The 27,114-nt window shown below is 43.1% G+C and overlaps 5 protein-coding genes across 8 annotated transcripts; 3 read left to right on the forward strand and 2 right to left on the reverse strand.

The window, feature by feature from the left end:
- Positions 1 to 267: 267 nt before the first annotated feature.
- Positions 268 to 2,553, forward strand: RB195_013877 (uncharacterized protein; the record flags this gene model as incomplete). 2 transcript variants are annotated; one of them, XM_013442829.2, is made up of 7 exons in its annotated part: positions 268 to 410; positions 1,322 to 1,441; positions 1,513 to 1,606; positions 1,684 to 1,813; positions 2,110 to 2,264; positions 2,316 to 2,413; positions 2,481 to 2,553. In XM_013442829.2, the coding sequence occupies 7 exons, from the start codon at positions 268 to 270 to the stop codon at positions 2,551 to 2,553; spliced, it is 813 nt and encodes a 270-aa protein (XP_013298283.2). The 2 variants fall into 2 exon arrangements, with proteins under 2 accessions (XP_013298283.2, XP_064059766.1); XM_064203885.1 differs by having other exon boundaries at positions 367 to 410.
- Positions 2,554 to 2,720: 167 nt separating this feature from the next.
- Positions 2,721 to 3,011, reverse strand: RB195_013878 (uncharacterized protein; the record flags this gene model as incomplete). Its single annotated transcript, XM_064203886.1, has 1 exon — positions 2,721 to 3,011. The coding sequence occupies one exon, from the start codon at positions 3,009 to 3,011 to the stop codon at positions 2,721 to 2,723; it is 291 nt and encodes a 96-aa protein (XP_064059767.1).
- A 1,057-nt stretch (positions 3,012 to 4,068) lies between these two features.
- Positions 4,069 to 4,353, forward strand: RB195_013879 (uncharacterized protein; the record flags this gene model as incomplete). Its single annotated transcript, XM_064203887.1, has 1 exon — positions 4,069 to 4,353. The coding sequence occupies one exon, from the start codon at positions 4,069 to 4,071 to the stop codon at positions 4,351 to 4,353; it is 285 nt and encodes a 94-aa protein (XP_064059768.1).
- A 666-nt stretch (positions 4,354 to 5,019) lies between these two features.
- RB195_013880 (uncharacterized protein) lies at positions 5,020 to 19,827 on the reverse strand (the record flags this gene model as incomplete). Of its 2 annotated transcripts, none has more annotated exons than XM_064203888.1 (10): positions 5,020 to 5,148; positions 6,108 to 6,161; positions 6,585 to 6,719; positions 12,049 to 12,100; positions 12,276 to 12,372; positions 12,677 to 12,752; positions 12,809 to 12,864; positions 12,926 to 13,050; positions 13,831 to 13,889; positions 19,765 to 19,827. In XM_064203888.1, 10 exons carry the CDS (start codon positions 19,825 to 19,827, stop codon positions 5,020 to 5,022), a joined length of 846 nt encoding a protein of 281 aa, XP_064059769.1. The 2 variants fall into 2 exon arrangements, with proteins under 2 accessions (XP_064059769.1, XP_064059770.1); XM_064203889.1 differs by lacking the exon at positions 19,765 to 19,827 and adding an exon at positions 14,062 to 14,145 and having other exon boundaries at positions 12,809 to 12,868; positions 12,930 to 13,050.
- On the forward strand, positions 15,640 to 25,346 carry RB195_013881 (uncharacterized protein; the record flags this gene model as incomplete). 2 transcript variants are annotated; one of them, XM_064203890.1, is made up of 10 exons in its annotated part: positions 15,640 to 15,757; positions 15,835 to 15,968; positions 16,030 to 16,087; positions 16,454 to 16,555; positions 20,346 to 20,438; positions 20,490 to 20,592; positions 20,762 to 20,852; positions 20,964 to 21,054; positions 21,405 to 22,184; positions 25,141 to 25,346. In XM_064203890.1, the coding sequence occupies 10 exons, from the start codon at positions 15,640 to 15,642 to the stop codon at positions 25,344 to 25,346; spliced, it is 1,776 nt and encodes a 591-aa protein (XP_064059771.1). The 2 variants fall into 2 exon arrangements, with proteins under 2 accessions (XP_064059771.1, XP_013298281.2); XM_013442827.2 differs by lacking the exons at positions 15,640 to 15,757; positions 15,835 to 15,968; positions 16,030 to 16,087; positions 16,454 to 16,555; positions 25,141 to 25,346 and adding an exon at positions 22,237 to 22,403 and having other exon boundaries at positions 20,372 to 20,438.
- Positions 25,347 to 27,114: the final 1,768 nt, after the last annotated feature.

Consider the following 27,114-nt stretch of genomic DNA (forward strand, 5'->3'; position numbering starts at 1 on the left):
GAGAAGAAAGCAAACGAAAAGCAGCAACCTTCCTAACGCGAATCTCACGACACGGAATCCCCTCGACGACTTCGATTTGTTTGGTGATCTCGCACCGTAGCCTGCGGTGCTGTTCCGGACCCTAAATTCGCCGTAGAGCGCTGAATGTGTCGTGCGGTGGACCCGCTAGGTACTGGTGCGTAGCTGGTTTATTTTTCGTATTCTCACATGCAGAGCATATATTACAGAGCAAATCCGTTTTACTAGAATACATGATATTTAAGATGAATGATGCTACGGATAGGGCAGCATCTTTCGCTTCCTGTTGAATCGCTTGCGTGGAAATGTGGGGCTGGGAACAATGCTCGTCGTATTTCACAAGTTCTGATGCTGTCAAGGTTTTGCCGACAGGACCAGCACTATAACGCGGTGTGAGTGGTGCAGAAGTCCTTATTCACCACATATTGGCTCAGTTTTTGGATTTTCTCTCCAATTTAGGCCTAAGGTTCTACCTAAGGTCGTTTAGACTGAATTTGATCTGCCTTACGTCTTCATGGTCAGGCCAACGCTTGCGGGGTTGCAGTGTTTTCGCATCGATCGAAATAGACCCAACCCATGCCTATTTCTCGGTGTCCTCCAGAACTTCCCAGTCCTGACTATACAAAAATTGAAGTGGTTGAGTACTAAAAAGCATCACAAAGAAAGGGATAGAGGGACTGAAATTAAAAAAGTGGATCGTTGGAAGCTAGATGGGGGAAAATGTAGTTGGGAGGGGGGGGGGGGGGGGGAGCAGTCAACTGCGCTTTTATTTCGAGACACTGTATCTTCCATTTTCTCTGTGCAACTTTAGCTTACATGTCGTAGATCCCTTAAAGAGGTATGCTTAGGTCTTACAGCCCCAACCCATTTGGTTATTTACCTTTCAGAAATAAGAGCGCGTTTTCTTAGCAGTACCCTCCCGCAGTACTCCCCTGATTCAAATAGCCGCATTTAGGCAAAAACTTGGTTCCATATCTACAGCGTAACACCTCTCCTCCTCCCCCTTCTCTCTCATTGAAACAGGTCTTTTTTGTTGTGATTTTTCTCTTTTTTCCGAGGTAATTTCCACATTTGCAGGATTTTGTGAAGAATTTAGACATAATAGGAATCTTGTGAGTTACAATTTTCGTTAGTTAGCCGTTTCCGAACGCTGTAAAGCTTTTGGCAGACTGTACCATCTCTGATATTCTTGCTAGTCTCGAATTTGTCTCATCTTTGGTAGTGAAAAGTCTGAAATTGAACTTGGTGTAAAGGACTAGACATTTTCCTTTTCAATGAACAAACAATAATTCCTAATGTTCAGTTGTCGGTTTTCCTCAAGTCTTTCTGGCAAAGCGAATGATTCCTTCAGTGGAAAAAGAACATCACTCGACAGTGGAAGATATAAATTTAAAACAATTCCAAACGCATTATGTGTTGGGAGGTATATATCATTCCAGTAGTGATTCATTGCGCTTTTTTTCATGTGGAAAACTTTAACTAGTGCTTTTAAAGGATTGTAGCAACTCCTATGGTCGGTTACCTTGTGGTGCAGCACGAGTTTCCAATCGCATTTGGTTTGTTTATTGCCGCTGGGATTACTGATTTGGTAAGACTTCTTCTTCCATGATTTGAAAGGAATTACTTGTTCGAGAAGGCATCTGTTGCGACCATTGTGGTATTCAGCTGGATGGGCTAATTGCTCGCAACATCCCAGGACAAAAGTCATTGTTTGGCTCTGTGCTAGATCCGATCGCGGACAAGTTGCTTGTCAGTGTGATGTTCATCACGATGAGCTATGCAGCACTTATCCCATGTACGTTTTCTCTTCTCCAACTCCTTTTCTTGCTCGTATTTTTTAAAGCTCTAGGATTGCTTCATGACTCTGCCTATTTGTCCTTTAGACTTCCTTAAGATACGTGAACTGGGCTGCATCACTTCATTACTACAAGTTACTTCATATTACTTACGTCGTTTTGAAATTCCCAAATAATTGTTGTTGGAAATGTAATTTCGAAATTTTTGAATCAGAAATCAGAAAACATGAAATTGCTGTCAAGAGTAGTCCTCCCAAATCATTCACGGTTTTTTCATGTTGAGGTATGTTAACAGGGCAACTGACGGCGGTCGTTTTGCTGCGAGATATATGTTTGCTTGTGGGTGGATTTTACAAGAGATATCGGTCGATGGAACCCCCGTATACGGTCCAACGATATTTCAATCCTGAAGTGTCTTCGATGCAAGTCGTACCCTCCACAATGAGTAAGGTAAGATAAAATCTAGCTCTGTTAAGTGGTAGATTATTTGGTCATTTTTAGATAAATACAATCCTTCAACTTTCTGTCATAGCGTGCTCTTTATCCATACCTGTATTCAGTCTCGGTGAGTTCAGTTCGCAGACCGCCGCTGGACTATGGTGGGTTCTAAATTTGTTGCAGTTTCAATTATTATTATGAATATCCAATTTTAATGTTTTTTTTCAGCTGGGTCACCGCATTCACTACTATATACTCTGGTTTACAGTATGCTAGTGGTCGTGCATTTAAGAAAATTTGAGATGGTTAAGTTTGTTCTAGTTCCTTCTCGTTACATTTTTTGTGTTCTTTATTTTGTTGATCTTATTTCGTTATTTTGTATTTGTTTTCATCTTGTAGCATAGAAGATGTGACTCTAGTAAAAATACTAATGTTAGTATCTATTACATTTGCCGCAGCTTTCCTCTCTTACTGTTTAATCATTAGATTTTTTGGCATCGGTCGTTCGTCGGTTGCATATGACCATATTGTGACCGTCGTGTTGTGACCATTGTTTGCAGATAATAGTCTTCTAAGTCTATAAATAAATAAATATTTGTCTGTTGCTGTTGTCCAGCACCATGCCAGAGCCCATACCCTGAAAGGTCGAATACCTGACGGAAGCATGGAATCTCTGGCAACAAACATCCGTCTCATAACACTGAACTGCCGGGCGCTGCGAAGTGAAGCCCAACAAGCCGATTTCCAGATTTCTGCCATATCTGCATGCACCGTTTAATACTTTGTTGAACCGCCAAGCTCCGTCTGTCCCTAACCTCGAGTACGTCCAGTGATCAGAATACAACGCGATCAGCGAAGAACCACCGACGGAGGTTCTCGTTTGTATTCAAAAAATGAACAATGGAAAATCTGGCGGAGACGATGGAATCAGCGCAGAAATGCTGAAATCTCTCCCTCCTTTTGGGATTCGTAAGATGACAAAGACCATCCGTTCAACATGGATTGACGAAAGGATACCTGATTAGTAGAAACACGCTATCATAATTTCTCTCCACAAGAAACTATCCGTCACGAAACTCAAAAAAAAAACCAATCAATAGCACTGCTGCGTGTAATGTACAAGATTTTGTTTGCTCGTTGTGTTTATTGTGAGGAGAGTGATTAAAGTGTGAGAGCGGCATTGGAAGCCTCAACATTTAGCTTCCCTGGACTTCGAAGCCGCATTCCATTCTCCTAATCGAAGCCGTCTTTTCAACGCTTCTCGCGTCGGAGGAGTTCTAGGAGAATCCGTACGCCTAATTAACGACATGAACAGAAAAATAACTGCTGCAGTTAGGATACCAGCCGGATGCACTACACCGTACGAAGTGGAAACTGGTGTGAGACAAGAGGCAGTGGCGGGACCTTTTCTTCAACTTTGCCGTCAATGAAACAATTCGAAGCCGACATTGTAATATTCCCTTCCAGCAGCGCGAAGTTACATGTTGTTAACCTCGGAATTAGCTGCAGCCTGTGTTCCCTTTATAAATGCACGAAGATGCGGGTGTCCTCGAAACCTTCAGCGGAGTGGACGGACAACTTATTCAACTCATGGGTGAGTTCTGTTATTTGGGTTGTATGCTTAAATGCGATGGCAGGTACGAGAGAGATATTCAGCAAAGGTGCGCCAAAGCCAATTCAGCATTCAACTCATTGACCAAATACCTGTGGTCGGTTCCCTCGCCAATGAAGTCAAGCTGAGAGTTCACCCTATCATGATCCTACACGCAGTTCGCTCTATCATGATGTACGGGATCGGGTCGCGCCGTCAGCGGTGATGAAGGAGCTTGACTACGTAGAGAGGGAGCTATCTGGACGACTGTCAGGTTACTTTTGGCGGATGGTGTACCAAAACGAAGAACTTTACTCGAATGTGGATGTGGCGTACTGGAGGATCCCAAGTGGAAAACATCAACATCTTGGTCGGGCTTCTGAAGGAGTCACGGAAAACCATCTGCGCTTCTTTGGGCACGTGATGAGGAGACCGTTTCATCGCCCTGAGGATCCAAGTTGTTCTGAGGATGTTCCTAGAATCGGACTGGAAAATGAGACCAAGTCGTAAAAGAAAGTCCTGGACGGAGGTGGTGAAGGATGATCCGAGGACAAATGGTATCGACAAAGGCAGGTCACTCGAGACGTAAAGTATCGGGGATTACGACTGCAATTATGCTGAAAGTCGCGTTAGGCCGTAACCCATGCCCGCCGATTAAGTCATGTAAGTCATGTTTGTTGCGAAAGGGAGGGACAATGTGTACAGATTTACTGACTACCCTCGTAATTTAATAAAAGCAGTAATGCAGTAAAGTGAGTACATCTTTTTTCATGACAAACTAATAATAGGAACAGAGTAAGAACGAGTACTCTAGAAGTTCATTCATATTTGAAGAAGTCCCTAGTCTCAGGCATATTTGAAGCTAGTCTTCGGAATGCTTGTGATGATCATGTTTCGAAGTAGTAGTGAAGGTTCTAATTCTCAAAGGAAAAATGTCTCGAACATGCTCTGAATAATTGGGATAGGAAGTGTTTCCCATTCGCAATAATGAAAATCAGTTGCTACTGTTGAAAAGACTCAAATTATTCTCCAGACGCAGTATCAGGTGCATCAAATGGTATATGAAGGAAGTGTTTGCGGATAAAAAGGATGAACAAGTAAACGCCATGAATGAAAAATGATGAAAATCTCGTGAACACCAGAAGAGATGGTTTACAATTAGAAGACATTATTTATTTATATTCTGGCATGCACTCCGCCTGTTATAAGTATCGTTTCTCCAGTGATATAATTTGCATCATCTGACACAAGGAACGCCACTGCTCCAGCACACTCTTCTGGTATTCCAAGTCGACCTAACGGGACCTGAAACCAAGGAATACGGGTGATGTATTAGAGAGCCAGAAAACAAATTCAGGTGCTGTGACGATAACCCCTAAGCTGTATTAAGCTTTCTCGGATAACAGATTCAATTTATTAATATACTTATTCATTACATAGTTATAGTAAGGTCAAAACATGAAGCACAGTGCAGTTGCATAAGGGGTTGTGCTCGAAGCGCGTGATGGAGATAGCGCTTCGAGTCGAGGTGGGGCCATCGCGAACTAGAGCAAAAAATGATGTCAGCAAGATTCCCCTCTGGATTCTAATCGCAACGCCCCGCCGAACCGCTTCGAGCGCAGCTGCTTATGCAACTGCACCGTGCTTCATGTCGTTCTTACCCTATTATATTTGTGTGCCTGAACAGAGCATACAAAAAACAAACAACAAATGTAGACTAAAAAAGTTAGGTAACACGTTACTCAAAACAAGAAAAGAAACCTTTAATTACTTGCTTGCATAGGGAAGTCATTAACAGTTATTTTCTTAAAGCTAACACACCACGAACCTGATGTGGTGAGGTAACCTGCGCGAAAAGTTAGAGATGGGGTTGTAGATTGCGAGATCCGCAGTGATTCAACTCATCCCTCCCTAATCGTCGTCAAAAAAAAAAAAACGGCTTGGAAGATGTAGCATTTTCGGATGGAGAAGGAACCAGAAATTTTCAGGCTAGTATATCCATTCATTCTATCTATGAATATAACCTGTCTATTAACAACGTAGTAGCTACGAACCATCATAAGATGGTTTTATAAAATCAAATTAATTTCAATGAGATTACTTCCATAACTCGTGGCACGAAAATTACATCGCGGCCGCTATGCTTGCGCGCTGGCCGCGGTCGTTTAGCAGCCGCTGGGGTGACTTGGGTTCGATGATACGATTACAATATTGACAGTTCCACATTATTATCATGTTTTTATTGATGTGAAGAAAAAAGTTACCTCCATTGTATCTACCATCTGTTTCTCGCCTTCATCACCATTACCATCCCACAGCTGAAATAATGTTCTGTAAGATTTGTGCACATATACATCGTTGTAATAGTCCCCCGGCAACTTCGTACTGCCTTTTGTTTTGGTGCACCTACATTTCATTCGACATTATTTTCAGGGGGAAGGTGTAGTTCACGGATATGACTGCGATCACGCTTATTTCTCGCTAATGAGAAAGGAAAAGGCATTTGAAACACCCCTAGTTGCACTGATGTCTCCAACGATTTCTGGACGAAATTTGCATATTATTAGAGGGAATTGAGCTTGTTTGCGTCTACATTCGTGAACCACACTCTTACCCTTATCCATCCGAACAACGTCGACTTCATGATCTGTTGCTTCCAAATGCATTTAACGTGCTGTCAAATTCATTTGCACCTGTGCATCAGCGCCAACCCATAGGAAAAATAAGTTGTATATGCTTACCATTTCACTCATCTTTGTCTTGATTACGCCAGGTGCAATTGCGTTCACACGAATGTTGTCTTTGGCTAAGCCATTAGCCAGAGCCTTAGTGAGACCAAGTAGAGTCGTCTTTGTGATAGCGTACGCAGCTATTCCCTTAATAGTACTGAAACTCACAACCGATATAAACGAACGCAAAGGACGAAGATATAAAGAAAATCGTAGGCAGGGCAGCCTGGCCGCTTATATGATTGCCACCTGCATCAGGCGTTCGAGTGTACGCATTGGGAACGTACGAGCCATATAACCCGCACTGTTATATGGCAAAAGATTCTCATACATTGCAAAAAGGTGCTGTCGTCCAGCACCATGCCAGAGCCCATACCTTGAAAGGTCGAACGCCTGAGGGAAACATGGAATCTTTGGCGACAACCATTCGTTTCGTCACGCTGAACTGCCGAACACTATCGAATGAACTTCAACAAGCCACCCTTTCTAGGCTTCTGCGATATCTCTGTGTACCTCTTGCTCCACTGCAGGAAACACGTATGGGAGGTCGGCACGTCATTAGTACCGAAAATTAGGCCATATACTGCGGCGATGCTGATGAGAAGACGTCTTCTCAGCTGCCACGTGAGCTGATGGTTGGACGTGGAAGCGATGATGAAGCTCGTCTGTTCGCATAAAGCTGTTTGGAACGTCGCGTTCGACTCTGACAACCGTCCCGTTCTTCTCAGCCCTTTTAACGTCTGAAGAGCAGCGCAAGCGGAAGATGAGGACTCTTAAACTTCAGCTCGATTACGTTCTGGAGAGGAATGTTCCCCAGTCAGATGTCCGAAAATCTAGAGCTGTTTGGGACGTCGCGTTCGACTCTGACCACCGTCCAGTTCTTCTCAGCTCCAAGATACGGTTCCACAGGAGAAACCGCGGAGTTCCTCCTCAACCGAAAATCGACCTCGCAAGTCTGAAAGACGAAGAATGCTGAACAAAACTCCGCTAACGTGTGTCTATTCCTGTTGGATTACGGACCAGGAAGAAGATTAGCGATGCGGACTCTTTCACTATGTGAACAAAGGCGCTGCGAAGGAAACGTTCCCGGTTCTATTGCTGCCGAAGAAGTTTGTCTTTGCATCTGCGTAAACGAAATCCACGTACAACTCTGTACGTGTTGCGCGCAGCACTGGTGACTTCGACCGGGAAAAGCATCTTAGGAGGAAGTTGCGTAGTCAACTGCAACAAGACTTCGATAACGAGTGGACAGCAAGCACCGCCACCTCCTGAACTCGAGCACGTTCATAGGCCGATGTATGCGGTTAATGAGGAGCCACCAACCGAGTCGGAGTTTCTAGTCTGTATTCAAAAATGAAGAGTGGAAAATCTGGTGGAGATGACGGGATTAGCGCAAAAATGCTGAAATATCTTCCTCCGTCTGAGAGTCGTGGGATGACAAAGATCATTCGGTTAGTATGGGTAGACGAAAGAATTCCTGACTCGTGGACTCATGCTATCACAGTTCCCCTCCACATGAAGTGATCCATCACGGACCCTAGGAATTATCGAAGAATCTGTTTACTGCATGCTATGTACAAGGTATTGGAGCGGATTACCCTGGACCGACTCATTAACGTGCGATGAGCAAGCTGGCTTTCGTGCTGTCGATCGAAGTATTGTTGCAGTTGACCACGCAACTTCCTTCTAAGAGGCTTTTCGTGGTTGAAGTCACCAGTGCTGAATTGAATCCGCTTCGCTAAGCTCCTTCCTGGTCCGTGCTAGCCTACACTACAATTGACCAGGTGTTCTTCGTAAGGAGAGTGATCGAAATCTGACAGCGGTATTCGAAGCCAATGCAATTAGCGTTTCTGGACTTTGAAACCGCTTTTGACTCTGCTCACCAAAGCCGTCTTCTCAGCGCGCTCTGCGGCGATGGAGTACCAGGAAAGCTCGTTCGCTTGCTTGATGACATGAATCAACGAACAACTGCTGCATTCCGAACAGCAGCCGGATGTACAACACCATTTGAGGTGGCAACTGGAGTTAGACAAAGGGCAGTGGCAGGATCCTTCCTTTTCAATTTCGCCATCGACGACAATACGCGAAGAACAGTAGATCAGTGTCCTGCCGATATCATTCTAGCACCATCAGAACGCCCCTTGATCTCGAGTACGCTGACGATGTTGTTATATTCGCGGAAAGCAGTACTAAACTTCAACATGTTGTCAACCTTGTATTAAAGATTGCTGCAGCCTATGGAATGTGTCTACGCCCTGACATATGCAAACTAGACAACTAATTAAACTCGACGATTCGATGAGTTCTGTTACCTGAGCTGTACGCTGAAGAAAAACGGCAGCTAAGAGAAAGATATTTAGCAAAGATGCGCTAAAGCCGTTTCCGCATTCAACTCGACGAAATGGTATAATGGTACCCATGTCACCAACGAAGTCCAGCTGCGAGTCCTTCGCCCCATCATGATGTACGGATCGGAAACTTGGGCGGCACCATCTACGGTGATGGAGAGGCTTGATTGCACGGAAAGAAAGCTGCTTAGACGGCTACTTGGCTACTGCTGGCCTAGGGTATGCCACAATAAAGATCTTTATGCGGAAGTCCATCTGGTGTGCCGGCGGGTGACACGTAGCATCGCCATTGAAAGTGGCTAATCTTCGCTTCTTTGGTCATATACTGAGGAGATCGGCAGATCGTCTTTTTCAACGAGTTCTGGGGGGGGGGGGGGGGGGGGGTCGTTAGGTACCCGCAGCCGATTATCTGTAGCTGGATAAGTGCCTGCAGAAGAGGCTGTCGGTAGGCCAGAGCAGGCATATCTTAGGTTAGCCGTAATTACTAAGCCACACCCATCCATTACCACGTCACTAAGGTCATTTTCCGTGTTTGTATTGCAATTACGTATTAGAGTTGATTTTTGGGAAGGTTCAAAGAACAAAATGGCAACAACGTACTAACGTAGAAAATGAAAGTGCTAAAAATGAAGCAAAACGTAGATGATTTGTACAAAAACAAAACAGCATCAGAAGACATGAATGGAGCTGAAAACATTCCAAAATAAAAGTTGAAAAGTGTAAAAACGAGGGCCTGATCGTTGGAAGACGTAGATTTGTGACTGGAAAAACTATATAGAAGATACAGACATATATTTGTATTTATACAAAGTATATAATGCATTAGTGCACTGTATTCATTTAATACTGAGTCAGTCTGTAAAAATTTCGATTTGTTTGTTCTACACAAATAAAACACTTTCTATTTCTGGCATTCGAGTGCAATCTTTCGATGTATCTCTATAGGTAAGCGATCGATAGTCCGTACAGAAGCAATACCAGAAATAGTGTGCTTCTGTAAGGCATATTTCGCACCTCATTAGATGATGAGGGTCGAAGATGGACGATGTGATCGGCGGGGCATAGGGCGAACGCAGAGCAATGCTCTGCTGACGCTACTAACTGCTGCACAGCGCAATTAAGGATGCCAGTCGTTTCCCCTAAAGATGGGTTGTCGCGGAGGATGCGGGTACCTAACGATACGCACCCCGAGTTCTGAGGAGTTTGTCGGGTTCGAACTGGAAGAAGTCACCTGGCCGAGAACAGAACAACAATTTCTGGACTGAGGTGGTGAAAGAGGACTTGAGGACACTTGGCGTGGAGAGGCAGTACAGGCGAGACGCAAGGTTTCGCAGAATATGGAATAGCGACGAATGAATTGATTCTGTGCAAGCTCTCGCAGAAGATCGAGAAGGTTGGGTAGAGCTATGGTCAAGGATGGCACACCTCGGCGAAGATGCAGGTAATCGCATCAGACGGTGACATCAGCTCCCGATTAAGTCAAGTAAGCCAGGGCAGCAATGGTTTTGCTCTGTTAACAGAGGCTATAGTCAGGGACGGTCAAGAGCTACAGTATAATCTGCCGCCGCGTATCCAGGAAGTTGATGAGCGGCGAAAATTGCCCTGCGCCGCTCCTGACAGCGTCGTTATCGCCGCAGCAGCGTCGTAGGTCCTTTTGCGCTACGTTCTGGTGATCTCGCACCCACACCTCCCTATCAGGACATTTCGCAACTCATACGATACACTTTGAATCGAACAAAGAAACACGCGTGATTGCTTCGGGCGTTCTGGCGCGCTATTTTCTACAAGGAGTTCGACTGTAGAGCGCCAGCCTTGTCCGCGCGCCGTATCTTCCGGGCCGTTTTTTTACGGTAATTAGGAAGAAATGGACGGAATCATCCCCTCTCTTTAATCTACTATTCCGTATACGAATACTCCACCTGAAATCCGTACCACTCAGATTCGTGGGGTGATGCTTTAAGCCAAGTAGGGTGGGTGAAGAAGTATAGGTAAGTGAAATGCCGTTTAGACAGTGGCTGAATGTGCTTATTTTCCTGTTCTCAATTCTTAGATGGAAATCATTCATTTATCTTTAGAAATAGAAGGGATAAGTAGAAAAATCCTCCGCTGATTGGTGTTATACTATATTTGCTTACTTTTTTTGTTTTCTAAACATTATTTTGACATTTTGAGCACTTTTATTGTGCACAATTGGCTACGTAAAATTGGGATCCAGCGCTTGACGCAGAGCGATTAATGTCTCGCAAACATCCATAGCACCTCAAGGTGTATCTCGAAGATGCAGAGGTGTCTGTTTGTCACTCATACATCTAGCCGGTCATATTGATGCTACGCAAATATTACATAGAAATTAAATTATAAAACGCCGTAGAGAATTGAAAACAGTTCAAAGAATCATATAAAATTTTACTGAATAAAACGTACAAGTGAGTATTAGAACACTTGACATGCACTATATAAACATGGTAGCGACACAAAATTTTGACAAAGCATCGATCTAAATAGTTTCTTACATTACGGTACATTATACTCATCGCTAACGTTCTTATGACAGTACTCAAGAAAGAAATAAAATTAAATAAGAAAGAAGAAAAAGAATCTTAATAATTAGGCTTAATTTTCTAAAGTGAGGTCAGTGTACGTCATGATAACAGCATATGACACTTTGACACGCCAATGATGTCATATTCTTGACTCGGATAGAAAGACCGATCTCATATCTTTTTTCAGACAATGTGTGCTCACTTTGCCTTCTTCGTACATCACAACCTGCTGCATCAATTCACTTTTCACTACTCTCTTTTTGTTCCCTTCCCAATTCGCAGTTTCTATCACACTCATCACCGACGCAACGCGATGGTGAAGGTGGCGCGCGTTGGTTGGAGGACAATAGGCGGCTGGGGTCTACACAGTTCCAGGGGGCCGCTTGCGCAACTCCACCGAGCTTCATGTAGTTTTGACACGACTATACCTACTACTTTTTCAATTTTTTTTCTTCGGCTACTGTAAGAGAAATAAATGTTGAACCGCAAACAAATTTCTGGATCGAACGATCTTTCACCATGTTAACAACTAAGACAAGACTTGAACGAAAGGAAAAAAATTAAACAAAATTATTTATAACTCACAGGAGGCGATTTATAAGCTCCAACCGACGCGTTGAACACGATATTCCCTCCCCTTAAATAGAATAATGAACTAATGCAACAAAATTTCATGACCAAATACCGTGGCGCAATCAAACCCATATTTTACTAATAATTTCTAATTTTCTAATGAATAACAATGTCGTGAAACTCAACTTGAAGGTTGATTATTGTAGAAAAAAAAAACTTTCCAAAATCCCAAAGCTCACCCGTTCTTCACCATATGTGGATGAACAAGTTTTGCTAACTGCCAGCCCGCCTTGACATTCACCTCAAACAGTTTATCCCAAATTTTCTCGTCCACTTCTGGAAATCAACAAATAGCAGCAACCAAACTATCTTCTATATCCGGAAAAAAGTGAAAGTATTAAGAAAAGCTAAAACTACACAGCTGTGAGCAGTTAAAATAAAAATGACTCCAAATGACAGACCTTTTTTGCGCCCGCCAAGATGCCTGGATGGCATGCGTACGAATGCACGCATCTAGTATACAGCAAAAAAACCCGACATTTTTCCACTACATTAATTACCAATGAGAGATAGCTACTGGATTCTTTACAATCTCCTTTTTTAAGACTCTAGAGACGTTCGACATTGAAGAAAAACAAACCCAATATATGTCCAAATGCAGGGTTGATTCCATGGTTATTGATCAGAATATCAATCTTGCCAAACTTCTGGATTGTCTAAAGATCAAGTTCTGAAGCACGATAGTGAAAGACATAAGGAATACGGAACCCACAAACTCAATGAGTTTTAGTTGATGCTCACTGTTGGCCACGTGACATGCGACTCCATCTACCTGTGAATGATGGAATTTTGTGATTTCATGGTTGCTGGGAACAAGTACCCGAAACACCAACCTTAGCAATATGTTTGGATCTAAGATACTGCACGGCCTCATCAACATTTTTCTGATTCCGACTGCAAATTACTAGAGCTGCACCTTCGAGACCAAGACGTTCGGCGATTGCTAGCCCTATCCTGCAATTACTCATTTATCACAGAACAGGAGTGATAAAATCGCTTTTCTACGGAGGTGCTAAGTTTTTTTGTTCCTAGAAAATGTTGATGGCAGCGTATCATGACATTGACTGGGTGCGCAAATCTCAGGGAAAACTTATAGTTCGAATGTCGTAGATCACGGAAACTGAGGTGGTGAAGAAACCACAGGGAAAGCCCAGAGTTCGCGTTGTAGATTACGAAAACCAGTCCGGTTCCGCTCATCCTTCCCCAATCATCGTAAAAAAAACAACATGTGAAAGCGTTTGTTCCTACGAAGTACAGTAGGGTAAAACGACATGTAATATGGTGCAGTTACGTAAGCGGCTGCGCTCGAAGCGGAGCGGTGGAGAAAGCGTCTTCCCTCGATTCTACCGCACCCCTTCGAGCTTAGCAATCATAGCGCAATGTGCACAATGATAATTCGCAAATGATTTCGTAAGAAAGAACACCGTCTTCCACGCTTTTTTTAAAACGACGATTAGGGAAGGAGCGGAACCAGGCTCATTTCCGTAATCTACAACCCTAACTGTAGGCTTCCGCTGTGGCTTCCGCATTACCTCAAAATGGTGATACGCTGCCTTCAAGTTTACTGATCGAGTAATGCTACTAGGTCGCGTCCTCCACGGTTCAGCCGCTTTCCTTGTTTATAACTGTTTTTCCTACCCTGTCGCCTAATAATGGTGGCAGCAGCATTTGAGAGATAGGAGACGTAGGGGTTGTTGAGAATTGAAGAGAAAAGAACATGGATTCACAACCCACCCTTTAGTGGCAGCTGTTACAATGGCGACTTTTCCTTCCAGTCGATGACAATTTGACATCTGAAACACTCATCTTACGCGAAAAATAATGGTCATTTAGTTCTTTGAAATTAAAAAAAAACAAACGAACAAGCAAACAAAGAAGTTGCGCTCATCTATGGACATATCACTTTACATTACACTTTATCATTTAACAACAGTGAGTAAAAAGCGTATAATTGAAGGGGCGAACCAACAACGGGGAGACAGGGGCCGAAGTGGTCGATAAGCGAGGTAGAGTGTAGCGAGCGATTGATCTTCGATAAACCTTTCGCATTAGACAGACTCGCGATAGGCACCACAGAGCGGTAACGAGTTCACTACGGGACCCAATGCCTGTATTCTACAGTAGAGTCCTCTTTCGCACTATGAGGCCTACAGGGCTAGAATTGAGGTGAAAGTTACTCCACTGGTGCGTCTTTTACCAAGCTTTCCGTATTTCTCGAACAGAAATTATATCAGTCATTAGATAAATGAAACTTTTGTTGGTAATTAGGTGTCTCGGTTACTACTGGAGCTATCCTTGATTGGTTTGTTTTTGATTGAAACAGGCACAATAAAAAGCACCAAATATAAATTATTTCAATATCTGTAGGTCATTTCCCAGAGTACACCTTTCCTACATTATTTCATGAAAATGAAAGAGACACATATTAGTGAGAATTAAACAAAAAAGGTGTTTGATAAGTAAATCGTATGACAGATGTTAAGTCAGTGGAAATAAAGAACTACATTCTTCAAAAGCTTGGATGTGGTTTAAAAACAAGCTACAATTGAAGTATAAAGTAAATGTTCATGTGAAATCCTTACGGAACTTAACTTAAGCGAAAGAATTGAAGTTATCAAGCTAGAAAACCTATGCTGAATAGATACTTTGTGTAATTTACCTAAAATTCACTGCCTTCAAAGCACTAGGAATTTTTCGGCGGTCGATCCAGGTCAATTAATTCGGCTCTCTCCTGGTCGCCTTTCGATTTTTGGATTTGAAATCCATCTTGATGATCGATCTGTCGTCAAGCGTGGAAAAATTTCCCGGTACAGTGGAAATATATCTTTTGGAAAAAAATCGCTGTCATATGAAATATTCAAAAGAAGAAGAAAGCTCAAGAAGACATTGGTGAGAAATTAATTGTGATTTCGAACTCCTCCAACTATGCAGTGGAGATTAGTTGTTGTGTAACGATCAAAGGGTTGGGGACTGGTAAAATAAGGATTCTAAGATATCAATTTTCAACAGTCGAGTGCTATACGTACAACGAGGACTACCGTAAAACTACTTTTTTGCTTTCTCTTTCTTATTGCACTCGTTTTTTTCTCGTATGTATATTAATCCTAATGCAAGAGAGATAGTTTACCAGAGAGATTAGCGAAGTTACATGAACATAAATCTTTGCACCCTTGTTCAGGTTGTTGTCTCAACATGAGACAATCCTACCCATACGCTATTATTGTCTAAGCTTTCCGCTGACATTTCGCTGTGTGTTTTCGGACCGTGGATTGACAGCGCCACACAAAGAGCACTGTGGGCGGTCTGTAGCCATCAGAAAATATCCTGTCATATTTCCCATTCTTTCCGAGCTTCCGGTTCGAAAACTGGAGATAAGTTCAACTTGGAGATTGTGAGTTTTTACTAGGGTCCTAAGTGCGTTAATTTACACTCACGTTATTATTTTTTTCACGCGTTTTAATTTTTGAACCATTTTACACATTTTTTATATTCCGATGATGCTCCATTTTTAGATTTCCATTTCTTTGTTGTTTAGGAACGCAGATGTTGAAGACACTAGCTCAGTTAGTGTTTCTTGCGTTTACTGTTCCATGCTTGAGCCATTCTGGGTTCTTTATAAAACTTTTCACTGACTCTGGATTGGAGATCAGTTGTCCTTCAGGTAACCATAGACGGCAAACTTTCAGATTCAAATAAATCTTGACACTGTCTATTCCACAAATAGATTTCTCCTTACAGGAAATCCTATCTACATCAATCCAGTCTCTGCTGATCTCCAACAATGCCATCAACAACTCGGGGTTTACAATGAGACCACATGCCCTGGAGGGACTGTCTGTGAACGGTTTCCAATCCTTGTACCTGAGTTTCAGGTGGAATATTCCCCTATTTTTTCCGACTTTTCCTACTCTCCTAATTTCTTTGGTTTTGAAGGATTACTGCTGCTGGGAAACGAAAACTCCTACAGAAGAAGACAGACTTGGGGGGAAAAGTGAGTCTCAACTATGTCACCAGTAATTTCTTCGCACAAATTTTCAAATTTGAATTTGAAAATTCAATGTTGATGTAGGTCATCCTTTTTGGGAACTATGTCCATGCGATTATGGACCATGGCGGACACAGATCCGAATAATTAGATGGGTTTACCGACGTGAGAGAAAAAAGTCTATGCGGCAGCGCTACAGCTTAGGGAAATGATGTATGAAAGTGAAGCCTCAGTAGGTAAAACACGATTCCCAAATGCTTGTGGCACTTGTTCCACCTTTCTAACTTGGAATACAGTGACCATATCGAAGATTCATATGAATGGCTGCTTAAATCAGTGGAAATCTCAAGAAGAGGAGGATATTTCTTCCAGCAATCTCTCCAGAAGAAATCCCTCCGTTCAGTCGACGAGGTGCACCGGATAGAGGAGTTGTGAAGGGAATCGTAGAGCGTCCAAGGACTGTCGTATCCACCGGTGAGTTCAACTAGTTGAGCAGCAATGTCAAATTCCTTCTCAGTGAATTTCACGTTGGACCTTCCTCTGGTACATTTGGCACTGAAGTAGGCTAATTTCAGAGCCGACAACCAAAATTGTTGCCATTTTTTATCTCGACTAATGTTTCGGCATCGTTGCCTTCTTGAACGTGAAAAATAAAAAAATGAAAGTCGAATATATGTGTAATCTAACACTTTAACCCTTGCCACTCCACGAGATATGATTTGGCCAAGAGATGGTTAAAAAACAACGTCAAAGAAACATATCACCATAGTGTCCATCCTAAGAGCCGTAAAGCCCCTTTAGCGGACCCAAAATCGGAAAGGTCTCTTGTTATGGCACCAGCTCGCTTTTCGCGCGGTGGTGGATTCTTTACTATTCATTATCGGAATTCTGGCTGTTATCTGAGAAGCCACTAATGGTTTTGCACCAGATCGTTAATAGTCGACAATATCATGTCTGCTAGGGGAGTGTAGTGTAGCGGTTAGAGATTCCGCTGCCTGCACGCTCGATCGGAGGTTCGAATCCGTCCTAGTTCTCACCCAGCCTTTCATCCCTCCTGGATCGATAAATTGGTGCCAGACTTGTCTGGGGGGATAAAAGCACTGACTTGACACATCGGGTAGCACCGCAAGTCATTGTATAGGCCAGCTACATGTTCGTGAACCTCAAACGATTCGTGAACGAATTGAACGGAGGAGCATCCCAAGCGGATTGATTAACGCCAGCAACTTTATTCTTTATCATGTCTGCTACCTGGAAAGGGATATTGTCATGATACTGTCTGCGAGGTTTTTTACGGCAGTTAATAAGAAATGGACGGAATCGGAAAATGGAATAGTAATGAACTGGAATGTTTTTTTTTCATTTCAGTACGGTTTTGTTTTCCAACTTCCTCTGCATAAATGGAAGTGGACTTTGAGAAACGGCAGCATACCGTCTTCCGGTTTTGCTCCTGTGTTTTTTCTGCCGTCTATGTGGTAAAAGGGGTTAGTGGCTCTAATTTTTCGGGTCCGTAGTTGCTCCTTGACTCGGGTAAAAAGTGCTGTTTCAGTTTCGCCGACGCACCTAGTCCCAAATAAGTGATAGTATAAGTGATACATAGTGATCAAGTAGATATCTTATTTTATTTATAATCTTTCAGCCTTGGAGGCAAGAATCAGCAGGTTATTTTCTTTCGCATCTTATCAAAGTAAAAAAGCTGACGCAGCCAGAAGATGTGATAATCAGTCGGAGCAAGGTCCGGAGATGCGGCAGATGCTGAAGAACCTTCCACATGGAGGGAGGCCGGGTGTGACGATTTGTGCTATTTTGCTGTGGACCTGGCGTTATCCTAAATCAGTATGATTTGGCCTTGTCGATGGGGTCTTCTTAGTAGAATAGCCTCTTTTACACGGTAAGACTGAGCAATGTAGAGTTCCGTGTTGACTGTGCTGTATTTCTCAATCATCTAATAATGAAGATATTCCCAATCCCACCAAAGTGCTCTCTTCGAAGTCAGGTCTTTTAGTGCGAGGCGGGTTGCCGAGGTCAAAGCTGCCGTTTTTCAATTTTGCAGACTATTTCTGTGCAGTAAGCAAACCTAGTACACGTCCGTAGACGTCACTAGCGTCCCGAGGCTACAAGGCTGCGGCAGGCGGCTTTTTGACTTCCATGAAAACCGAATAAAGTAGGTGTCGAAAGTTCTGATTTTTGCCTCTTGAATATTCCATTTTTAAGTAAGTGTGAAAAATAATAGAAACAATAGATTATTCAAAAAACAATTTCCACAGTTCTGTGGAGCAAAAAGAGGTCTTTCAAAAAATGCAAACACCTTACCAGAGAGTAAATCATTATAAAGTAAGATATGATATAAAACTCTACGAACCTGTTCCCTAACCTCATATATCTACGGAGGCAATGCGTTCTCGGGCATTAGATAAACCGTAGCGGGTGTCCTTAAAGACATCACCCCACGAATCTGACTTGGTACGGATTTCGGGTGGAGTGTTCATATAGTAGATTATGGAGAGGGAGGTGATTCCGTCCATTTCTTCTTAATTGCCGTAAAAAACGGCCGGAAGATGCAGCGCGTGCACAAGGCTGGCGCGCTCCAGTCGAACTCCTTGTAGAAAATAGTGCGCCACAAGGCCCGAAGCCGTATCTTCCAGGCCGTTTTTTACGGCAGTTAATAAGAAATGGACGGAATCGGAAAATGGAATAGTAATGAACTGGAATGTTTTTTTTTCATTTCAGTACGGTTTTGTTTTCCAACTTCCTCTGCATAAATGGAAGTGGACTTTGAGAAACGGCAGCATACCGTCTTTCGGTTTTGCTCCTGTGTTTTTTCTGCCGTCTATGTGGTAAGATTGCACATTCAAAAGCATGCTTCCGTTTCGGTCTGCATTGGAGATATAAAGGAAAACAAGTATATCGAAATATGGACAAATATCGGTGGCACAAAAGAGGTTTGAGATTCCAGTAGAGGACTTCCCAATTAAACATGGAAGCAACAACTGGCTATTGAAGAAGGGAGTCTTTGTTCCATGGTCAAGCCTCCAATTTGTCTACCGTATTGTCCAGAGCAGCGCAATATGGAACGTCCTGGACATTTGTTTAGCAGCATAACAGTTAGCTGTGTCATGAAACTGTACATTCTGAAAGACTTGTGCTGTTTAAGGAAAAGCACTGATGTCGCTTCCAGAGCAGCACCAATGGAACGTTGCTGTAAAGCGAACTGAATTTCCACCTTCTGAATAAGGCGTGACGCTGAAACTGTAGTCGTAATGAAGATCGATAGCAATCTTGCTGGTCCGCTCAAAAAGCAGTATTCTCCCAATAGTTTCCTTTTAGAATGATTTTGTCACTAGAAACACCCTCTTACACACAAATTCACGAGTGAGAGGCATCAGTCTACCCAACGAAACAGCTTTTTACACCAATAGAATTGTCAAGATGAATCCTCGTAGAGCGGATTTCACCACTCATAAACCGTCTAAAGACAGTTTCGCCAAAAGCTCACTTCACGCTGTTCCAATCCGTCAATTCTATCCATGTAAAGGGTGGCCTCGTTGGGTTAACTGATGTCTCGAGTGCTCCTGATGCCTGTGGTTCCTTGAAGTGAAACTCTTACTAGTAGTAAAAAGGAGCAAGTTTCAAAACTTCTAATTGCTAGCTTCAGCTGGCTGAACATTCTGAAACATGCTTACCATTCTAGAGCACTCTCTGCTCGTGTTGTGATTTCGACTTAGTAAAATCAGCCATTTCAGCATTTGTTTTTAAGTTTCAGTTTCTCTACGAAAATGTGCAGAACTCTCTGCTTAGATCCTTGCGATGCGGCCTTGTGTCGTTTTCGACGTTGTCCTCATTTCTAAAAGAAAATCTTTGAAATTCCATCAATCCCAATGGAGAGCTATGTGTGAAATCCTCAAGGTACTTAGTAACGTTCTAGAAGTTATCAAATATGCTCGTGTATGCATTAAATCCGCTGAAATCATGCAACATGTAGTCTAGCACCACTAATAGAAGAAACAAATCCTACTACTACAGCAGAGTCAGGATGACGTGAAGCACATTCGGTTGTGTAAGCGGCGGAGCGTAGCGATTGGTATGATAATGGTACCGCAGCGAACTACAGCGAGGAATGGGGTCCCTCCTGGACTGTAACCGCTATGCTCGACTGCACCTTCGATCGTAGCCGCTTGCGTAACTGCACCGCGCTTCATGTTGTTTTGACCCCACTGTACTTATCTACCTGGCAAACTGCTACAATGATTTTTTTCTCATGTAGAAGATGAAATTGAAGAAGTCGGAGAGATGGAAGACCGAGAAAGAGGATCAGTTAAGGCAATCAAACCCTCACCTTCTCCAAGCGAAGAAGATGGTGAGTTCTTCCCAAGACTAGGTTTAGACGCAGTTGTGAAGTCGATTTAAGAGTCCGAGTGGGAAAATGAGCCAACGAAACGCACAAGAAGGCCTCGTGGTAAGAAAGTGACTGCAACCACAACACAAATGCCGGAACCAACGACGAAGAAGCCGTGAGCTGTTTCTTGATTATATAGCTTTTTGGAGTGGTGTTAAAGAAGGCGTGCAAATAAAGGTTTTAGTTTTTTGTTCTGAATGAAAGTGCAGCTGTTTTGAGTCTGTCTTCACTGTTAATCTGCTTCTCTCCTGATCATGTTTAACACAATTAATACATTTTTGAAGTGCTCCGAATCATCGCCTTCCGCAGTGCAACAATCCGGATGAGTCGGTCTTTATTGACTATGGAAATCGTCTCAGAGATTGTTATTTTCAGGTTAGCAATCACTGGTGAATCAGCCAGAATTGTCTTTTGTTTTCGTAGTTTTACCTAATTTGCACTTACCTGTGAAAGATCTTATCTCTGAGAAAGAAAAACTCCTTCCAGCAATGTGGACGTGGATATCGTTGCGAATTCAATAAATACATAAGGAGATTTATATGTTGCGGTCAAGACAGCGGTATTGTCCCGCCCCCAGGTGGGTTCCAGTTAGCTACCTCCGATCGTCGGCAGTTATCATGGCTCAGTTGATTGCGACGTGATTACGTCTGCAGCAACTCTCTCCCTTCTTGCCATACACCCTTCCTTCTGTCCTAATCGGCAGCACCTTGTGGCCGAAGAGTCAACGATGGTTCAGTTGCCGTCTGACGCCTTCAACAGGATGGCCACGATATGTCTTCTGATTTGTACAAATCAGAGATAAGATGGGGTGTGTAGGTGAGGTGTGGGAAGAGTGTGAGTTGCGGTAGACACATCACCGACTGAATGCATGCCGACAGTAAGCGCTGTCAACTTTGCTTATCCCTATAACTGCTGCGATTAATTCAGGCTTACCGATGATTCCGGCACCAAAACCGCTCAACCCACGACCTTTCCGTCCTCCACAACGCCCTTTTCAAATGCTTAGCGATGGAGAAATAGACGTGAGCGATGGTCCTCGCTATCGATCAAAATCTTCCTGTTGCGAAGAGAATGATTGCAATGATTATGGAGGACGTCAATGGGAAAGAGGGTGCAAGAATACAAGGTGTCCTGACGGTCAAAACTACGTTAACTGTAGAGGCAGAGATCATGAAGATGACTTGGGCGTGATGGAGAGGCGCGGCTCTCCTGTAAACCCAGACTTTCGTGGAGCAGAGACTGACTTTCAAGGAAATGAATGCAATATGAAGCACGAAAAAGGCAATAGATGTCCATTCTCTCAGAGTAGAGTTGAAATGAGTAGAGGAAATATACAAGGATTACCCTTAGTGAGGGGAGACCTACAATCCATGCGTGGTCCGGAAATTTTTGGAGCACAGTCTCAACGGGAGGTTGTTACTCAAGCGATGAACAAATTCAGCCCCATGACAGACCTTGATCCGCAACCATTTGAGCAGCATAGGATGATTCAGCTACCATCCAAAGAGTTGCGACCATTACCACCAAGAGTTGAACAAGTGCGCAGCGACGAAGAGTTCCTTATAAATGCGTTACCTCCTCTTCGACGAGAAGTTACTCAAGGACAAATTCAGTCTCCGAGTCCACGAGGTCGTGCTCTACAACCATTTCATAAGCTCAGCAATCCGAGCACATCGAGTTTGCAAAATGAAAACGGCAGAATTCAGGGTTTGTTTTGCTCGAGTTATATGTGTACATGTATTGTCTTGGAAAATTTCAGAGGATGCCTGCGTTGTCGGCACAGAATACACCGTCAATGGCCTCGTACCAAGTTGCAGTCTGGATAAAAGCAACTTCTGCCCAAATAGTCATCCTCACTGCTCGTATTCAATTTCACTTCGGAATCAAGTTTGTTGCTCAAAATTGGCGCTTCTTTCAAAATTATAGTGTCAGCCGTCATTCTCAGTGCCTTATCAAGCATCTGTATTCCTGTTCACGGTTAGAAGCCTCTTTTTTTTCCGGTGGAGACTTCCTTACACATCCTTCCTCTTCCCTATTACTTTTTTCCTCTAACCGATTTTGTATCAGTGACATTCTTTTACAACTCTTCTCGTTGTTAATCTATATGCTCAGTGTGTTATTACGGTTTTATCCTATTTCCAAGATCAATTATTTTAGAACTTAGTATTTATTGGTTATTTTTGTGCAGAGTAGAAATTACTTTGGTAAGAATGAATTTGAAAAATGTGTCTGGAAAATACATTCGTTGTTTTTTTAATATATGTTCAATATATGAACAAGGTAAGATTATGCCTGATTACTCGTTCATTAGGTCCATTGGGTGATGGAGCATAGATCCTACCTTTCTAGAATGTAGCAGCCTGCAGCTATGTTTGCACGGAAGACCGCTCAGTCCATCCGATTAGAACAAAATTGGAGATTAGATGAAGCAAAGATGGAACGGATCTGTTGCGGACGTGTAGCGGTCAGCGGCATAGAGTGCGGCTTCGGCGACTATGAGTTCCATAGCTTTGGTTGAGATCCAACTTAATTTAGGTGCTAAGCGGACATCCGTACTTTTTTCCTTTTTTCCCTACTGAGTAATGAAAAAATTTGAAAAGCACTACACTACTGTAAAAATGTATTATTCAGAGACTATGTAGCGATTATTTGTTTGAGGAAAATGATTTTTTGAAGTTGACCAGAAAGTTTCCGCACCAGTTTCTGTTTTTGCCACCACGTTCACTTCAATTCAGAATCGCTCGAGGTTTACGAATGTGCAACTGTAATTCGTTATCGTTGAGGTTCTGGAACGGTCGTTGGCCTATACGGTGACTTCCGGGGGCTAGCCGGTGTGTAAAGCTAGTGTTTTTGTCCTCGCAAACAAGGCTGGTACCAATTTATCGACCCCGGAGGGATGGAAGGGTTGGTGAGCACTAAGGCGGTTTCGAACCTCCGATCGAGCGTGCAGGCAGCGGAATCCCTAACCACTACACCTGCCCCTCGATAAATATAGGCGGACTAAAAAGACGTCTCATTTGACGAAGAATCCCTATCATTTATGTAACCAACAAGTATCTGTCTGAGATGCCTTCCTGTGACAATTGCAACTTAGACAATAGCTTTTATATCGGCCAAAAAACCAGTCGAATACAAAAAGACAACAACGCTGTGGTTCAAGATGCGATCACTTATCGAAGCATGACAAACCGAGCGTAATCTGCTTCTTTGTGTCCAGTAATCACTATCCAGCCTGTTTATTCAGCCAGTCTGCAGGGATCCAGTCATGTGACCCCTCTAATATTTTTATGGAAAGCGGAAGTATTTTTGAAAACTGACTAAGTAGGGCTGTCTGTCTTCGCCTCTAGTTTGAAGCTAAATCATCTCTTTAGTGAACAAATCAAGAGAAATCGAATCTTAAGGAATAATGATGAAGTGCTAGCGTCGATAAAACCGTTTGAGAAGCGCTAATGCGTTCGAGGTTTATGTGCGTATGTGGCCTAAATAATGACGCGGGGGCAACCCACGTAGGACGTTAGTGTTCTTTTAAATCATCCTAGACAAGTTTTTTAGTAATTCATTCAACTAGAAGTGATGAAAAGCTTGATTGGTCTTAGCTAGATTTCTATTCATCTACGGCCCAATCGCAGCGGAATATTACCGCTATGCTGTACCCGCCCACTTCAAGGAATAGGCGAAAAAGGAATGAAAAACACGGAGCAATACAGTAGAATTGCAAGTAGAACTATTGTAACCGCAGATTCTAAATCCAGCTATAGTATATACATGTTTGAAAGAGCACATACGTTCAAAATAAATAGCTGCTCTTTTTTCCGAGCTTCGAAGGAAGAAACGAGTGGCTTGGGTTATAAGAGGATGTAGCGAAGAAGAACAGGAAGGAGAACGGTAAAGAGGGTCCCGGCGGATTCTGCGCGAATGCCTCCGAGACATAATGTGCCCAGTGGATATGCCGGCGGATACGCGAGCATACCTCGAAGAGGTCACGCTCCAGTAGTTCATGAAGACGCAGACAACCGTCTTAGATGTTCTTCTAGCCACAGAGACGCAGAAAACTGCGGAGTTGCAAGAAAATATGCAAAGAAAAGTGGTATGAGCTGTCGAAAATTACCGAATAAGTCAAAGAATAATAGTGTTAGATAGAAGTATATGGCATTTTGTATGGTGTATTAAAAAAGAAAGGGAGTGAGTTTGTCTTTTATCACCTTCAGAAAGTCTAGAAATCTTACCAAATTTGAACTCTTTTCCTTCCTGTAAGTCTCAAGAAGTCAGAGATACAGAAGATCCTCTGCCCAGAAATAAATTAGGCCACAAAAAAGCTTGCGAGTTACAGGATAACGATAGTTCTCATTACCGTTACTTTCGAAAGCTGGAATTTTTCGTTTTAACGAAAAATTTTGTGCACGTAATTTGAAGCTATTAGGTACATCCTTATCTCATTTTTTACGTGAGGATTTCTCTCGCTTCTGGTGCGATTACTAAATTGAGTGAATTATATCCTAGCCGGTGATGCAGAGTATGATTAGTGGTAGGTAAGCAGAGTCAGCTATTTAGGTGCTAACGAAGGTGAATCTCTTTAGGACACGCACCATTGTAAATTCCTTTGACGAGGCATGACCGGGGCATCGAAATTCCGCCGGGACCCTCTTTACACGCACCCGAACAGGAACAGGAAGATTTCCGAAGCTTGGGTCAAAACACGTACTTCGTGCTTTGACCTATGCTTCGGAAACCTGGGCACTTCGCAAGCAGGAGGAAAATGCGCTGAGCGTCACTGAACGCTCAATCGAGAGTGATACTAGGCACATCCCGCTTCGCGCAAGTGAGGGACGGGATTTGAAGTTCTGTCCTACATCAGGGATCGAAGATTAGAGACGTTCTCGCGTTTTCAAAGAAAGCAGAATAAGGTGGGCCGGACACGTGATGTGCTTCAACGACCAGAGCCGTGAGCGATGGTCCGACTTCTTCACAAAGTCTTTAGAGGAAAAATCCGATGCCCTTCGCGTACGATGCGAAAGGAGAAACCACTGGGCGACTCTCCCACGCGATCGGGACAAATGGAAAAATTACTGGCGCCCGCTCGACCACTTCGAAGAACAACAGGAGTAGGGTAATCAGGGGGATGTGTGCGTTACGATATAGTAGATATTTTTGCTGAATTATAGATGTAGCGAACGGTATTCAGAGTAGACAAGCAAAGAAAGTGACTAGATGGGGTATCGAGTGGATAGACATTTACTTTTAAATACGACTGTGCTGATTACAATATAATTTTCAAATCTGCCATCTATACTGTGGCTAGCACTCTCAAAAAAGCATATTTTCTTATCGATTCAATAATTAGGGTGCAAACATGTAAAAAAACCCGACACAATCCTTCCCTAATATTTGTTCATCTTCCAACACCACTCTCGAATAGTTCTGGGGAAACTCACGCTGCATCTGACAAGATTCCAGTATAGGAAAAAGAGGAAATTCGAAAAGCATTTCGAGGGTTGCGGTTTTATGGCGTCACAGGCATCTGTTGAATCAATTTTTCGGACTTGTAGAGGAAGGTTTCTTAGCGTGAAAAAAGAAATGCGTAACAATACTAGATTCCGGCAGGTGCGGTATGGAATCTGCCTTTATTCCGTCTATTGCCTTCTTAGTCTACATGTGCTTCTTTCTTTAAAGATCAATATCAGGAAATTGTTCGTTCATTGTTTCGTTGAATTCTTTGCGCAGCAGCAGAAAACATCCTACGGGAATAAGATCCAAAATATCGCCTACGCCAACTCGAAATGGATTCATGTGACAAAAAACACATTGTTCGTTCTCCTTTGTTGTGATGATAGTCTGGATTTCTGAACGTGTGGAAAAAAGGCCCTTGCATGATTGCTGCATGTGAGAGGGTCGATAACGATTTTGTTTAAAGGCATCACCCCACGAATCTGAGATGGTACGGATTTCAGGTGGTGTGTTCGTATTCGGAATCGTAGATTATGGAGAGGGAAGTGAATCCGTCCATTTCTTCCCGATTGCCGTTAAAAAAACGGCTGGAAAGATGCGGCGCGTGCACAAGGCTGGCGCGCTCCAATCGAACTCGTTGTTGTGCGCCAGAACGCGCGAAGCCGTATCTTCCGGGCCGTTTTTTACGGCAATTAGGAAGAAATGGACGGAATCACCCCCCTCTCCTTAAGGTGCCTTTAAGGTCTTGCCTATGGTGATACACTTGAAAGCCTACAACGATCCGCATTTTCTGAAGGACTTTCGTGGATGCTTTTGAGATTTATGGTATTGCTTGAGACTTCTAGAAATGTGCGCTTGTATGTGGTTGTACGAAGTTCAGTTTTCTTAAGAAAAATGAAGATCGTCGTATCTGTTTGAATGATTTGTGATCTTCGTATCTGTTCGGGGTGGAATGTATCTATGGATCGCGGGAAAACCGACAGCGAATTGTGGTATCCAAGGAAGGGAGGGGAGGGGGGGGGGGAGGGGGGGATATTACGACACCGAGCGTCTCGATTCTGTCTGACCGCCGCCAGCCTTTGTTGCAAACCGAGAATCTCGTTCCTGGTGCGATGTTATCAGCCGACAATTTCCCTACATTGAAGCATCAAGCTGTCGTTTAATCCTTGCTGAGCCTTCCTTCACAGTGACC

The sequence above is a fragment of the Necator americanus genome, chromosome V (genome assembly GCF_031761385.1).
Source record: "Necator americanus strain Aroian chromosome V, whole genome shotgun sequence".
Classification (NCBI taxonomy): Eukaryota; Metazoa; Nematoda; class Chromadorea; order Rhabditida; family Ancylostomatidae; genus Necator; species Necator americanus.